Source organism: Gopherus flavomarginatus, chromosome 2 (assembly GCF_025201925.1).
Source record: "Gopherus flavomarginatus isolate rGopFla2 chromosome 2, rGopFla2.mat.asm, whole genome shotgun sequence".
Lineage (NCBI taxonomy): Eukaryota > Metazoa > Chordata > Testudines > Testudinidae > Gopherus > Gopherus flavomarginatus.
This window is the reverse complement of record NC_066618.1, coordinates 64020414-64035777: the sequence shown is the minus strand read 5'-3', so window position 1 is coordinate 64035777 and position 15364 is coordinate 64020414. Positions and strand designations below refer to the sequence as shown.

At 42.7% G+C, this 15364-nt stretch overlaps 1 protein-coding gene across 6 annotated transcripts in view; it reads left to right on the top strand.

Annotated features, from left to right (window-relative positions):
- The window catches only part of OSBPL3 (oxysterol binding protein like 3), a 135603-nt gene that overhangs the window by 68295 nt on the left and 51944 nt on the right, over positions 1-15364 (top strand). For all 6 annotated transcript variants that reach the window (XM_050938600.1, XM_050938604.1, XM_050938599.1 and 3 more), the window contains exons 7-11: positions 5816-5942; positions 6681-6784; positions 7489-7581; positions 8357-8507; positions 12539-12669. In XM_050938600.1, the coding sequence (XP_050794557.1) occupies positions 5816-5942; positions 6681-6784; positions 7489-7581; positions 8357-8507; positions 12539-12669 (606 nt within the window). The remainder of the gene's footprint in view (positions 1-5815; positions 5943-6680; positions 6785-7488; positions 7582-8356; positions 8508-12538; positions 12670-15364) is intronic.

The following is a 15364-nucleotide window of genomic DNA, read 5'->3' as shown; positions in this document are numbered from 1 at the left end:
ACAAGAAAGATATAGAAGAAGTTCCACTAGAGATGACCCTTTGCCCCTCTCTTTACTGTTGCACACACTGTGGTGTCCACCAGGCAGCAAGTCTGATGCCAACGTCAGAGCCCAACAGAATCATCTGGAATCTTTGCCAAAGGGGGGTATAAAAGGAAACCACATCTTCTTTTTCTGAATCCTGGACTGGCATCACCTTGGGCTGGTGGCACCTAGAGATTGCAAAAAAGGGATCTTCTTTCCAGTTCCAAACTCTTCCTACCCCTTCCTCTCCTCCCTCCTCCCCAGTCAATATTCAGGGCCCTGTCTCGTAAGATACTGTTAAAGCAAGAAGTGGACTGCCTTCTACAACTGGGAGCAGTGAAGGAGGTGCCTTCAGGGACAAGAGATCTATTTCTATTTTTTCATCCCAAAGAAGAAAGGGGATGCCTCAGACCTTTAATGTCTGAACAAAGTAATTTTGTTTCAGATTCAGGATGGTGACTTCCCTCATCAGAGCCTCAAGATTGGTTTGTGGTTCTTGACTGGCAAGACACCTAATCATCCAGCTCACAGGTAATGGCTTAGAGTCTTGGTAGGAACACAGGAGAGGGCATTCTCCAAATGCTTTGCAGTTGTGGCTGCTCATCTGAGGAGACAAGGAATCCACATTTGCCCACATCTTAACTGACTGATCCAAGAAAGATCACCCCAATAGGTGACCAACTTGAATCCAAGTAACCTTAAAGCTCTTTGCCTTACTGGGCCTCAAAGTTAACGGAGAGAAATCCACACTGACTCAGACTACAAGCATAGCATTTATAGGAGCAGTGTTAGATTCCAGTTAATGAGCTTACCTTTCCAGCTTCAAGCTCACACAAGAGCATCCATGAGAACTTACCTGGGATTTATGGCCTCATGAACCTAAATTATATAGTTTGCCAGACTTCATCTCCACTCTATACAAGAGTATCTGAAATCTGTGTATCTACAGCAGTCATCACATAGACATAATGGTCATGGTCCCACAAGAAGCCCTCTTCTCATTAAACTGGTGGAAAGACCCTCTGCATCTTTACCTACTCAGACTGTGGGGATGGACACCTCCACTCATGGATGGGGACCTTATCTAGATCACCTTCAAATTCAGGACCTATGGTCCCCTCAGAAGCTGATCTCCACACAAAATGTTTTAAAGCTCACAGCCATCTACCTGGCATTCAAAGCATTCCTGCCTCTTCTCCAGAGTTCCACAATCTAACTCCTGACAGATAAATACCACAATTTATACATTATGACTAGGGCCCTACCAAATTCACAGCCATGAAAAATGCATCAGACTGTGAAATCTGGTCTTTCGTGTGCTTTTTCCTAGATTTCCCAGATTTCACGGAGGAGACCAGTGTTTCTCAAACTGGGGATCCTTGACCCAAAATGGAGTTGCAGGGGGGTTGCAAAGCTATTTTGGGGGGCTGTGATGTTGCCACCCTTACTTCTGCACTGCCTTCAGAACTGGGCAGCCGGAGAGCAGCAGCGGTTGGCCAAGCACCCAGCTCTGAAGGTGGCACCCTGCCAGCAGCAGCACACACATAAGGATGGCAATACCATACAATGCTACCCTTACTCTTGCGCTGCTGTCTTCAGAGCTGGGCAGTTAGAGAGTGGCAAATGTTGACTGAAGGCCCAGCTCTTCAGGCAGCAGCACAGAAGTAAGGGTGGCAATACCATACCAGGCCATCCTTACTTCTGTGCTGCTGCTGGCGGCGGCTCTGCCTTCAGAGCTGGGCTACTAGTCAGCAGTAGCTGCTCTCCAGCTGCCTAGCTCTGAAGGAAGCGCTACCACCAGCAGCAGTGCAGAAGTAAGAATAACAGTACTGCAATCCCTCCTACAATAACCTTGCTCCCCCTGTCCCCCCAACTCCTTTTTGGGTCAGGACCCCTACAATTACAACATCATGAAATTTCAGATTTAAATAGCTAGAATCATGGAAATCTATGGGTTTGTTTGTTTGTTTTTAATCCTATAACCATGAAATTGACCAAAATGGACATGAATTTGGTAGGGCCCTGCCTATGACAACAAACAAGGGGAAGCAAGAGTGTGTTTGCTCTGTCAGGACAGCATGCAGCTCTGAAATTGGTTCATTTTGAATCAAATCACACCACTGGCTGTATACCATCCCAGCCTTCAGAAGAGCTTGGCAGATCAACTCAGCAGACAGTTCTCAGACAACTAGTGGTACAGTACATCTCTCACAAGTGGGGATTCCCGGAAGTAGATGTTTGCCACAGACCGTGACTAGTGTCAGGCATTCTGTTTCATAGCGGGGGCTTCAGCTTAAGTGCCCATGACAGAGGCTTTTTTTTTTTTCCCCACCCCTGGACATCAGGACCTGTCTGTGCTCTTCTGCTGATCCTCATGATAAGGAAGATTCTTAGGAACTGAGGCAAAAGGTAGGACTGAGGATTAGAATAGCCCCAGCATGAGCCAGGCAGTTCTGGTATTTGGATCTGACGAATCTCTCAACACAGCCACCAAGCACATGACTTGCTGTGACTGATATGGTCTCACAGAACAATAGTCAGATCCTGCATCCAGACCCAACCTCCTTACATCTGGCAGCCTAGAAAGAAGTTGTCCAGCTGGAGTTCAGAACAATCTACTCTACAGTAGAAAAGCCTCCACTGAACTGATTTAAAGCAAAGTGGAGGAGGTATTCCAGTTGGACATTTCAGCACCAGCTTTCTCCCCTGACAACACCCATTTCAGCAATATTGGACTGTTTACTAGCCCTGGAACAATCTTGACTTTCTATCAGCTACATGCGGTAGCAATAGCTGCACTTACGATATGACCCTGAATAGGAACGTATTTTCCCCTTACAGTGGTCAGGTTCGTTAAGAACCCTCGTTCATGTATTTCTCCCCCTTGGGACCTCAACATACTATTAGCAGGGTTGTTGGATTCTCCTCTCCCCTTCCTCGTTGAGCCAAAGCGATTTCAGAATTCTGGGTGAACCTATTCATTCATTTCCCAGTATTCTTCCCCAGGCTTCGCTTCACCTCTGGGGAAGCAAATCTTCACTCACTTGATGGAGTAAGGGCACTGTTTCTTTACAGTGATGGGACAAAGCCATACAGAAACATACCTAGACTGTCTGTAGCCTTTGCAGGGAGGGTCATTTCAGGCTAGGTAAGTGGGTCTCCAACTGCATGAGGACGAGTTATGAGTTTAGCCAGGCTAGAGCCAACTCCCTAAGCGCATTCAAGCTCATTTCACTAGAGCTCATGCAGCCTCTGCTACATGTTTGAAGAATATCCCTATTTCTGAAATCTGTAAGGCAGATACAGGGAACTCAGAAGGGAGGGATAGCTCAGTGGTTTGAGCATTGGCCTGCTAAACCCAGGGTTGTGAGTTCAATCTCTGAGGGGGCCATTAGGGATCTGGGGCAAAATCAGTACTTGGTCCTGCTAGTGAAGGCAAGGGACTGGACTCAATGACCTTCAAGGTCCCTTCCAGTTCTATGACATAGATATCTCTCTATATTATTTATTTATTTTTATTAGTCCACACCTTTACAAGATGCTATTCTTTTGTAGCGATGTCAAGATCAAATTCCTGCTTTGGCAGGGCTATCCTGCAATCACTTCTTTTAAGTAGGACTCCTACTACCCACTTCTGAGCAGAGACAACTGCTTGCTATGGGCGATCACTCGAAAGAATGGTTACTTACCTTACAGTACCTGTGGGTCTTTGAAGTGTGTTATCTGTGTGGATTCTACGAACTGCCCTCCTTCCCCACTGCTGCAGAAACCTACTCCTCTGGGATTCTGTATTGGCAAAGAAACTGAGGATCCACTCCACCCTTTATGAACGCAGGGTGGGGAAAATGTAAGGATATCTAGAGCACAGAGGTTCCTCCAACAGGCGCTGCTGCCTGAAAGAATCCGATCACATGCATACCAAGAGTGGAACTTGCATGGTTAACACAACTTGAAGAACCAGAGGTACAATAACCTAACTTGTTTGTTTTTAATATGAAATACTATAGTGTACTTCCAATTTATTAACCCAGTTTTGAAGTCAGTGGAGGTATGCCAAGAAGATTTGGCCCATGGTCAATGTTAATGTTACACATTTTAATAGCTTGTAGAATGTTTGCATTCTAAGGCTATGTCTTCACTACCCGCTGATACGGCGGGTAGCAATCAATTCCTCGGGGATCGATATATCTAGACACGATATATCTATCCCCGAATGCGCTTATATCGATTCCGGAACTCCACCAACCCGAACGGAGTTGCGGAGTCGACATGGGGAGCCACGGACATCGATCCCGCGCCATGAGGACGGTGAGTAATTCGATCTTAGATACTTCGAATTCAGCTACGTTATTCACGTCGCTGAAGTTGCGTATCTGAGATCGATTTTCCCCCGTAGTGTAGACCAGCCCTTAGGGTTAACGTTCTCTTTGCAAGTCTGTGTGTCCAGCTAGATTGAGCTATAAAAGCGCTTGCTTCTTTCTTCCCTGTCTCCTTTTGGCAACTTCCCCCTCACCCCACCACCGCATTTGTATTTGAATTGTAGGGCAAAAGTAAGTTTCATGTTACAAATTTTGGAGAAGTAAATGTGGAAAGTAAAAGTACAAAGTTGTTCTAAATTGTACATCTTTATAAACTCCATCTGTACATTCCAAAAGGTGAGTAACATGTTTAATACATATGGCTGGCTACAGCTTTCTTCAGTGATGTAAAAAACTAGAGCAGCTGTAAACATGAATTAATGATAAAGTTACTAATTGATATTTACTGTCTTGGTTCTGACTAAACAAGGTGTATTTAATACTTATTCTAATGCCAGTATATGAAATCAATAGTGTCAACTGATATAGTGTTCAGTTTTCTTCCCACCCACATAAGTAAAAAGGACTAAAGAAAGGGAACAAGCTTATTAATATAAAGGCATGGAAGAGACTTTCATATGAAGATAGATTTAAGGCTTGTATTGCTTAGTTTAGAGAGGGGCTGAGCAAGAGGTAACATGAAAGCAGAATATAAAATAGGTGATAGAGATCCTCTAGGCCCTTCCAATTAACCTTTCTCATAATACTAGAATAACGGGGGGACACGATGAAATTTCAAAGGAAGCAACATATTTAAAATGGATTTTAAAATAAATGTTTTATGAAACTTATAAATTAGCCTGGGGAACTTGCTCCTCCAAGATTCTACTGAGGGTAAAAAGCTTACTGTGATCCAAAAAAGGCTTAGGCACTTGTATAAATAAGTTCTTCTGCAGTTATTCTAGATAGGATAAGAGTATTATCAACCAACCACCTTTAAACATAGGAATATGAACATTAGTCAGTTCTTCAGATAACATCTGGTGAAACTTGCCCCCCTTTCTTTAAAATCTTCCTAACATTTAAACTATTCGTGGTTTGTTCCTTGTTTTGCTGAGTCGGAAATGGGGAGAATATAAAGGCAGATGATGTGTTATTCAATTTACTACTCTGGTTTCAAGTGTTAAACCTTTTTAAATCTACTTTTCAGCAAACCTCACTCTTGTTGATTTTCGTCTGTATTTGGCTTTCTGTTGCTGTTAGCTGCTAGTCAGCTTACTCCCTTATTCAGATTTTCACATATCCATAAGGGGTGGTATTAAATAAAAAATGTGTATTTCTTTGTTGGCTCATATATTTGTGACACCTTTTGGTGCATGTAATCTTCACCAGTGTCTGAACCTGGCCCTCTGTATCTCGATGCCATAATGTATCTTCACCACAATAATAGATTGTCTTTGTATTAATAATTCATTTCTGTTTCTTTGGAACAGGCAGGCAGCATGACAAAACAGAATTCATTGCAAATTGGAAGTAGCTTACAGTTTTCCTGTCCAAGTAGTGAGGCCAGGATTCCCCCTTGGCTACAGTCTTCTGAGGATATGGAAAAATGCTCAAAAGGTAATGTTATCTGAAGGAACTTTAAACTGTTAGGTTATTTTAGATTTCCTGAATGTAACTGGAATTGACTGACTGTGTAAGGACTGTCTCATGTAGTGTTTACCTCTGAAAATGATGGTGGTAGCATTCTTATTTTGTTTGTTTTTTTTGGTTAAGTGAATTATGTCCACATTTTAAAGGGATAGTAATTTTCGAGTACCTCCATTTTGGGGTAGCCAACATGAGACCTCTTAAAGGCGCCTGACTTCTTCAGAAAGTTTTGGGCACCAATCTTCTGATGATCAGGCTTTGAGGTGTCTCAAACTAGGCACCCAGAAATTGAAGCATCCAGAATTCCTAGCCATTTTTAAAAATTTGGGCCTTAGTGAACATCACAAGTGCCAGACATATTTACAGTCCAAGAGCTTGACGTTCTTTTGAAGTTATTTCTCTATAGAACAAAAATACGTGAAAAGCAGCAGTTTAAGTTTGCCCCATCAATATGCCTCTATCCTGACCTAGAAGGACCCACCTCTAGGGGTACGGTCTCCAAGCCTGTGACATCATTGCCCTCTCCACTAAGGGGGCTGACTAATACCAAATTGTGGTAACAATCTTTCTGCTGCTGACACCAATTCTCTACAAACTAGACTGCAAAAACAAGTGAATCAAAGTAAGACTTTAACTGCATGGAAAAAATTTATTTCCCATGTCTCCATTTCTTGGGAGCAACTGAAAATATTTTCTCTTTCAAAACAGATCTCTCGTATTGTCACACATATTTAATGGAAATGAGCCAGCTGTTACAGAGCATGGAAGTTCTCCATAGGACATGTTCAGCACCTGCTATAAATGCCATGCAGGTCAGTTGTGAAAATTATCATATATACTTGATCATAAGCTGGTTTGTTTATAAGCCAACCCCCCTGCCCAAAGATGGATAAGTAAAAATGGAAATTTTTTATGACCCGTTCATAAGCTGACCCTATAATTTAGGGATCAGCAAACTTTGGCTCCTGATGGGCTGGGACAGCAACTGGTGGGGAAATTTTTTTTGTGGGGGAGAAGCTGGGGGTCAGGGGACCCTGTGACCACTCCCCACATGACCCCACCCCTAGGCAGGACCCCCACACTCTCTCCCCTCACCATCCCATCCCTTCCCACCTTATCTAGGGAGGGCCAGGGAAAGATATCTCTGACCTAGCTGGAGCTACTCTGGCACGCTGGGCGGCACGGCCCTGCAGCTGCTTTGGAGGCTGCGGGGAGAGCAGTGTGGCCAAAAGCAGACTCTGGCCCCGCCTCTTCCCTTCTGGCTCTGCTGGCTGTGCTGCCTCTCCTTCCTCCCTCTGTTGGGAGGAGGGGCTGTGTCCCATCTCTCCCTCCCTATACCCACTGGTAAGCTGACCCCTCTTCTCTGGGGCTTCCCTTTTTTACTAAAAAAAAATTCTGCTTATGAATGAGTATATACTGTACTTCCTGGAAGTGGGAGGGGTGTCAAGATGTTGATTCTTCTTAGCAGTATTATTTTGACACCTATCGTTATTCTTGTTCCCTGTGTTGTTAAAAGGGTGGATCTTTTGAAAGTCCAAAAAAGGAAAAAAGAACTCAGAGGAGGTGGCGGTCTAGAGTAATTGGGAAAGACGCTAAAGGAATGTTGCAGGTAACGGGAACAGTCTTTTTCCTGCCTGAACCCAACTTTCTCAAAATACTTACTTGCTTATTGATCCTTTCTTGCTCTAGCACTTGTAAGGAAATTGGAATCCTTCTAAATCACGTAATATGTGAGATTGGATTTCACAGTCCCCTGGGACTCAAAATAGTCATTGAGCAAAATCCTGACAACTTTGACATCCATAGCAAAATTCCCATTGATTTCAAAGTGGTCAAGATTTCACACGTGGTCTCAACTGAGCCTCCATTTCTGGGTTCAGAAGCCATTGCAAATCTTACAGTACTATTTAACTGTCTGTTTACCTAGTGGCTTCCACAAATCCATGTTGTTGGGGAGTTACAAGTTTAAACCATGGTACAACAAAATTCTCTACAACACTCCTCAGACCAAAAATAATGTTTCCATTAAATTTTTGTCACATCTCCAAGTTTGAAACCTTTGAGCATGCTCTCTCCTATTCTGTAGTTTGCCAAATGTATTCATCTCGATCAGTTGGATTGATCGGTCTTCAGCTGTCATTAAGACTTCGCCGATCACAACACGTCCACCATTCTTCTCAGACTCTTGCCTTTCTTCTCCACGTTCGTCTGAGATGTTAAACAATGTCATCTTCCCATCTTCTTGGAGGCATGCAAAAAACCATTGCTGATCAACAGCTGTTCCTCCCATGCTGTTGTCTAAGGCCTAATTGTACATTGTCTGCAAAGTGAATGTAAAACTTTGACTTGTCATATTTTACCAACTGTAAATATCCTCCTTGTAGGTACCTACAGTATTTTCTGCCCCCATGCGACTGCATGCTTCCAATCCTAATTTATCTACAATAGATTTTGGGGAAGAGAAAAATTACTCTGGCTGTGAAACATCAGAATTTTCTAAAATGCAAGAAGACTTGTGTCACATTGCACATAAAGGTGAGTGAGATTCTATGTGTTTCTTTTATGGCTATGTGAAGTGTCAGCTAAAATAATAGTGATATATCTGAGGCTGGCTTATGTAAAAATTCTTGAGTCCTGGATAACTTCGCATCCCATCCCCCTGCTTCCCAAGATGTGATAGGCACTGAAATGCGGTGGGTTCAGATCATTAAAATAGTAGCTTAACTATGAAATTTTTTTCTTCAAAACTTCAGATTTGGAACCAGAGTACAGTCTGAGCCCTGTCCAAGTCCAGAAAATGTTATGGTTTCACATAATTAGAGCCCTGTGCAATGCAAAATATATATCCACATCTGATCTACAATCCGTGGCTGTAAAGCAAATATTCGCAGATCTGCAGCGTTCTATACGTAATACATAAATTGAAACTCATTTCATGTATATATTTTTTTTAAGTTGATTCCTTTTAAATTGACTTCGATTTTCCTTTAGCTGCTTTTCAGTTCATAATACACTCCAGTGGTCTCTTTTGAAGGGCAGATCCCCATCAAACCCAGTGACCTCAGAGTAATAAGCCAGTCTAAATGGAATTGTTGGAATTTTCACTCCTTGTTGAATGATGGTGGCCTGCCTTTTCCCCCCAGTTTCATATGTAGTTGCTCGAGACTGTTATCCTGGGAAGAAGCAGTTGTCATAAAATCAGTTTCTATAAATGCGGCAGTATATTGTACCTGTGTGTATGAGCAAGAGAGTGCCAACTTGCTCACTCTCGTGCGTGTGTTTTCTCTCACTCGCGTGTACACACACAGTATGCATTCAGGGTGATTCTCAGTATTTCAGAGCTAACGTTTGTGATGCAAGGGTTGCTGTGGTAGTAACCTATTTTTAGTGAATACAGAAGAGTAAAATATCATAGTAAGCAACCAGAGGGCTAGCTCAAGCTGCCACTGAACAGCCTTCTCTGCCAAAACTCTTTTCCATAGCTATACTTCACTAACATGAAATAGCCAGTCTCTCTCTGTCTCTCTCCCATCTACTGTCACAACCCTAGCAGTATCTTTTTATTTGGCAGAGGGTAAGGAAAGTCCTTGTAAGGATCTGGCATTTTATTTTATTAGTATTTTATGAACGAGAAATTAAATAACTTTTTTTGAAGTGTTCCACCATTAATAAGGACATCTCACAGAAAACCCACTTTCCCTGGCCATGCTGTGACGTTATCATAAACGTTCCTCATTTGTTTTTCCCCTGTGGTGGAGGTATGTTTTAGATACTGTATTTACATAAGTGAACTCTCTCACCATTGAGCTTTGCAAAATAAAATGGGTCAAAATTAGATATGTTTTTTAAAATGCAGTAGCACCAAATAAGATGTTTTAAGAATCTTCTTCCTTGAGATAATTGGGGCAGAAATATTGCCCTCTTAGAAATAAAAATATATGTATCATGGCTATAGGCTTTATGCTAGAAACCCAAGTGCTAGACCTGTTTTTTTGCTGGAGTGATTGTTGGCTCAGTGTCATTTAATACCCTTTTTTATGAAGGGTATGTAACACTTTTATGTTAATGCTGCTTTATTTCACACTGCCTCATCTATACTTCTGCAATAGGAAAATAATGTTTTAAATGGAGGAGAGGATTTTTAATATCAAACAGAACCGTCTCAGGCACACTGCGCATATGCTAAGAAGATTGCTCTGGTATATCTCACAGGGGTTGGAAATCAGATTTGCACAGTGCTGTTAGAACACTACATTCCATTTGTTTCCATGTGATAAGTTATTCCTCTGCTATTAGTTACCACTATAAAATTGAGTGGTATTTCATAAATGGCTTCCATAGGCTTTGCACTGCATATGACACACAAAGTAGTTAGAATTATGACTAGGGTATCTTCTCTTCGTCATAACTATAGGCAAAGATTTTTCAAGTTAAGCACCTATAACCGCTAGTCCCTTTTGTAAATCTTGAGTGCAAGTCTCTTGGACCCAGTACCTAAGTCTGATCCCTTGGTTTTAACTCAAAAAATGCACTGACAGCATAGACAGAGCTGGCTGTACAGCACTGTAGGTTTCCTCCCAGTAGGGGCTGAGCGTACAGCATACTGTTTTGATGGTCACTGGGAATTGTGAACGTTCATCCCCTTTTATGATCAAGCCCTTTTAGAGCTTTTTTCTCACTGCAGTGTAAACCTGGGCTCTTACTCGTGTGTTGCCCCAACATCTCTCCCATCCACACCCCTGATCTGAGGTGGTGTCTTATACCACCAGCTAACTGGTCCAGCCAGTGGTATAGGCCTGGGTAAAGCTTTAACTTGGGATGGTAACCTGTCCACTTTTCAGTGAGGACAGAGGCTGAGCCAGTCAAGAACTGATTTTTCTCCAATGTCTCCCACAGTTTCTCTCCCCCTCCCCGACCCCTATATGCCTAGAAGGACAGACAAGTTCTCCTACGATTCACTCAGCAGTTTAATGTACTGCAGTGCTCAGAACCATGGGATGTGTGCCCAGAAGTCCTAGTGATACATACAGATGAGTGCAGCACCAGTCTTGACTCAGTAACTTAAGTACAACTTTGCAATGTGACCACTCTCACATGAGCTAGGCTGGCCCGGGTGCCGATTTGCCCACGCTGACTCTGCAGTGATGACGTACCCTTGATAGAGCTAGTTTCTTTCCTCTCCATTTATCTTTTCCTTTGGCTCTGTCATCCTCACTTCTCTCAAATCATAGGCCCCCACCTCCTCTGTGAGCACGTGAATGCAGTGTTGCCAACTCTCACACTTTTGTTGCAAGTCTCATGAAATTTGGTCCTACCATAAATCCCCAGCTCCTGGAGTCAAATGAATGCCGTAATTCTTATGCAGTGTTTTTAACAAGTTTCTGGCCAACCCGGTTGAAAAGAAGCTTGAAAAAAATTAACCCATGTACCCTCAAAAAACAGAAGGCAAATAAAAGGATTCCAAAATGTATTACTACTTGAAGTCTTATGCTTGTTAAGCTGATCTCATTAAATTTTGGGGCCTGCTCATGATTTGTGAACGCTTGAAGTTAACAACACAGGGGTAGGAATGGAAATAGAAGTGTGAAGTTTCCATAGCATGCAAGTTACCTACTAAACAAATTCAATATCTTGTAGTTGGTCCATTTAGTTCTTGTAATTTAAATTGAAATATCCCCACACCGATAAATACAGCATGGCCCAACACCACCGAGCCCTGTTCTTGAACAAACTAATAGCCTGTCCACAGCTGGATTGTTTCCCCTGTGAATCAGTTAGCCCAGGTTAGCATGTCTCCTTGATTTTTTTCCACTGGAAATGTTACTTCTTCAAGGAACGTAGGATAGATCCTCAAGTGTTTGGAGACTAAATCCATACTGAGGAAGGGAAGCAAGTTATTGTAGTACCTGCAGTTACAATGCTACCATTTATAATAAAGAATCATAATACTTTGACTCTGAAAATACAGGAGCACAGGGCATTTGGCATCTAATAAATACTTAATTTGCAATATTGTGGAAATTGCAGATTCTTCAATATTAGGCTTCTACCCAGGCAATTTTGCCAGCCAGCTGGCTGATGGCGGGAACCCTGGCCATCCCAGGCAGCTGACAGCCAAGGCTCCCATTGTCAACCCCGTGCATTAACTGTAATATACTTGCAGCAAAATGTCTGGTTATCAAAAAAAATTAGCAGGCATAACATAACATTTGAGGGGTTTTATTGTACCAGCAAATTTTTTCTTAAAAAAAAGTCTTCACTGGCTTTTCCAAATGACCACAATTAATAAAAGTCCATTATTACTTTACTTATTTCTATGTCTTGTCCATAACTCAGCAGTAATTATTTGACAATCATCCAGTTCAAGTAGAGCCTTAATAATAAGCATTTTTCCTAGTAAAAAACCAGGTCTTAACCTTGGGTAACCTTGCCTATCTTTAGTGCTCTGTCCCCACAAGTCTTGTTTGTCACTGTATATTAAGCTGCATTGAAATGTTTCACAACTTACTGTACATCTGGTGGCATTTTTCTAACTGTCTGTTTTGTTTTGTTTTAATTTTTTTAAGCTTACTTCACCTTAAAGTCGGCTTTTAGTACAATCTCAGTTGAAAGAGAGAAACTGAAGCAGCTGCTGGAACATGATGCAGCCTCATCTCCATCTGCACAAATAGCTGGGTTGAAGAATGCCTTATCAGCCGTAAGTAATATGTCAAGCTCAGTGAAATTCAGAGGGATTGGCTGTAACTGTTCATAAAATCTCTCATTCTTCAGTATCTTGCGTTACATTCGTATCTTATTCATACTAAAGCAAACAAACTATGTATTTGGTGTTTCATATAATCCACTTATTCCAAACCTTGGAGGTGTGGATAGTGCCCTCAAATCAACAGGACGTTACTGTGAAGAGTTAATCTATTGTGTATTTTATTAAGTATTGGAAATATTCTGTTAAATCAGATCTGCTGTTTGACAGTGATCCAGAGTTACTGTTTTTTCTCTAATTTGGTGCTTCATATTATACTAACAATATAAATAGCAGTTGGAAACTGCATAACCCGATTTGATCATAGCTGTGAAATTATTCATAATCCTAGCTGTGAAATTAGGAAGCCGTGTGGCATTATAAATAGAACGGTCAGAGAGCAGACTCTAATTTTAGAATTTCTATTTTATTTTTACCACCAAGGTGTGGGGAGGTTTGTATTACAGCAGTCAGGCATTGCACACCATGCTTTGGCCTAAAGTCATTTCTTGGCCAGCTGAAGCCTTTGGCTGCCCATGCTAAACGAATTGAAATGCAACTAAAAACAGTAGTTCTGCTTTCTCTAATGCTTGTTTATAATTTTGCATTGATCAACTTTCTTCACTGGATTCTGGTGAAGAAGAGGCTACTATAAAATACAACCCCTGGACTAGCACCAGCTGAGTCTCAAGCAGTCACTTTGAGATTGATTTTGAGATTTCCGCTCCCAAGACTGTTGATCAAACTCCTGAAATTCACAGTGGTTGATCTTCAGAAAAGGGGGAGTTGTCATTATCACTCTTTTAGATTGTAACTTATCTTGCAGTCTTCTGATTGGAGGCAGTGGTAACTCTACTGTGGGTGAACTGATAGAACTAGGTGCACAGCTAGAGTTCGCATAGGTGATAACTACCATTCACTTTCCAGAATCTCTGTTTATGGAAAGAATTTCTAGCTCATAGCATCATTGCTAGCTGCTTCCTCTCTCCACAGAAACCAGAGGCAGCTGAAGCTTCTTGCATGCCAGCTGTGTTCATTTGACCACACCTTTCTGTTTGGCTCCCATGAGACCTGCTTCTGACAGCTAGATAGGTCACAGCTGTACAAGCTGTCTTTGTCCAGAATTATTTTCTTATTACTTTAAAATCTGTAAGGGGCGGGGGGAATGCTTAGTTTAGGCTCTCTGTGCAGAGTGAACAGTCAGTTGAGTGTGTAACCTTTTCCTAAAAGGCTAAATATTGATCTTCAGCTGCTTCCTCTTGGATTTCCCTGTGAAACACACTCTACCAGCTCCCATCCCCTGCTGTTGCATAATAGGGCTAAAAGAAAGGAATGCTGCACCGAAAAGAGTGCTCCGTCTGTGAAGTTCCACACTCCTCAGCTCAGAATCCACTGAGATCTGTTCTCTGCCTGTAAAGCCAGAGAAAGTGATGCTACAGCAGTAACCTGATCATCCCATGCAGCAGGGAATGTTCAGGAAGAAGTCAGGTGCTTCCTTTACAAGCATTTGGAAGGGTGGATGTACACATCAAGAGCGCAGCAGTTATGATCGAAGTACCAAAACTCTTCCTGGCTAAGACCTTCTTCCTTTTAAAGAGAGCACCAGCCAAAATCCTCACAGTCCTTACCAAGATGTTGAAAGGGATTTCTGGACAGCCTGAGCTAAGTGCTTAGCAGGGGTGGCTCTAGGTATTTTGCTGCGCCAAGCAGGCAGGCAGGCTGCCTTCGGCAGCTTGCCTGCGGGAGGTCCCCAGTCTCGCGGATTCAGTGGCTTGCCTGCGGGAGGTCCGCCGAAGCCGCGGGACCAGCAGACCCTCCACAGGCATGCCGCCGAAGGCAGCCTGCCTGCCACCCTCGTGGCGACCAGCAGAGCGCCCCCTGTGGCTTGCCACCCCAGGCACGCGTTTGGTGTGCTGTTGACTGGAGCTGCCCCTGGTGCTCAGAGTAGTAGGCTCTAAAGGTGATCAGACAGATTTAAAGAGAGAGAGAAATCACTTCTACTTTCTTCCTGGCTCCGGAGAGAGGAAGGCTGAAAGACAAACTCACTCCTACCTTAAATCCTATAAAAGGCACTCCGCTCACAAACAGAAGGTACTCTCTCCTGCTGAGAAGGCAATGATCCTGTCCTTCACAAACAGACCAAGAAGAGCAAATAATCAAAGAGAAATCCCTCTCCTTAGGCTGAACACTACAAGAAGGACAACGTTCTGCAGCGGACCATGAAAATCAGGAAGAGAATACATAGCTAAGATGTCAGTTCTTTTTCTTCCTGTCCCTTGCTTATGTGACACTGTAGACTAGTAATAGCTAGTGCTCTATATCCTGCCAGTTGAAGGGGAAAGGGAAAGATAAATACCTACCTTCTGAATTCCAACTCGTTGCTTCTTGGTGGTGTCTGTGTTGTCTTCTCTCCTCCATTATTTCTTCCCGACCCCCCTCCCCCCTCAAAAGATCATGAATAGATCAGAGGAGGAATTTCTTGGTGGAAGAGGAAGGAGAAGAGTAAACAAGGGAGGTGTCCGAAATCCAGGATCAAAGGGGGAAAAATCTGGTCGAGATCCTGAAAGAAGACTCAGTGATGGTTTCCGTAGCTGGGGCCATAGTGCTCCCATCAGAAGGTGATTTTTCTTTCTAGTAAACATACTCACGC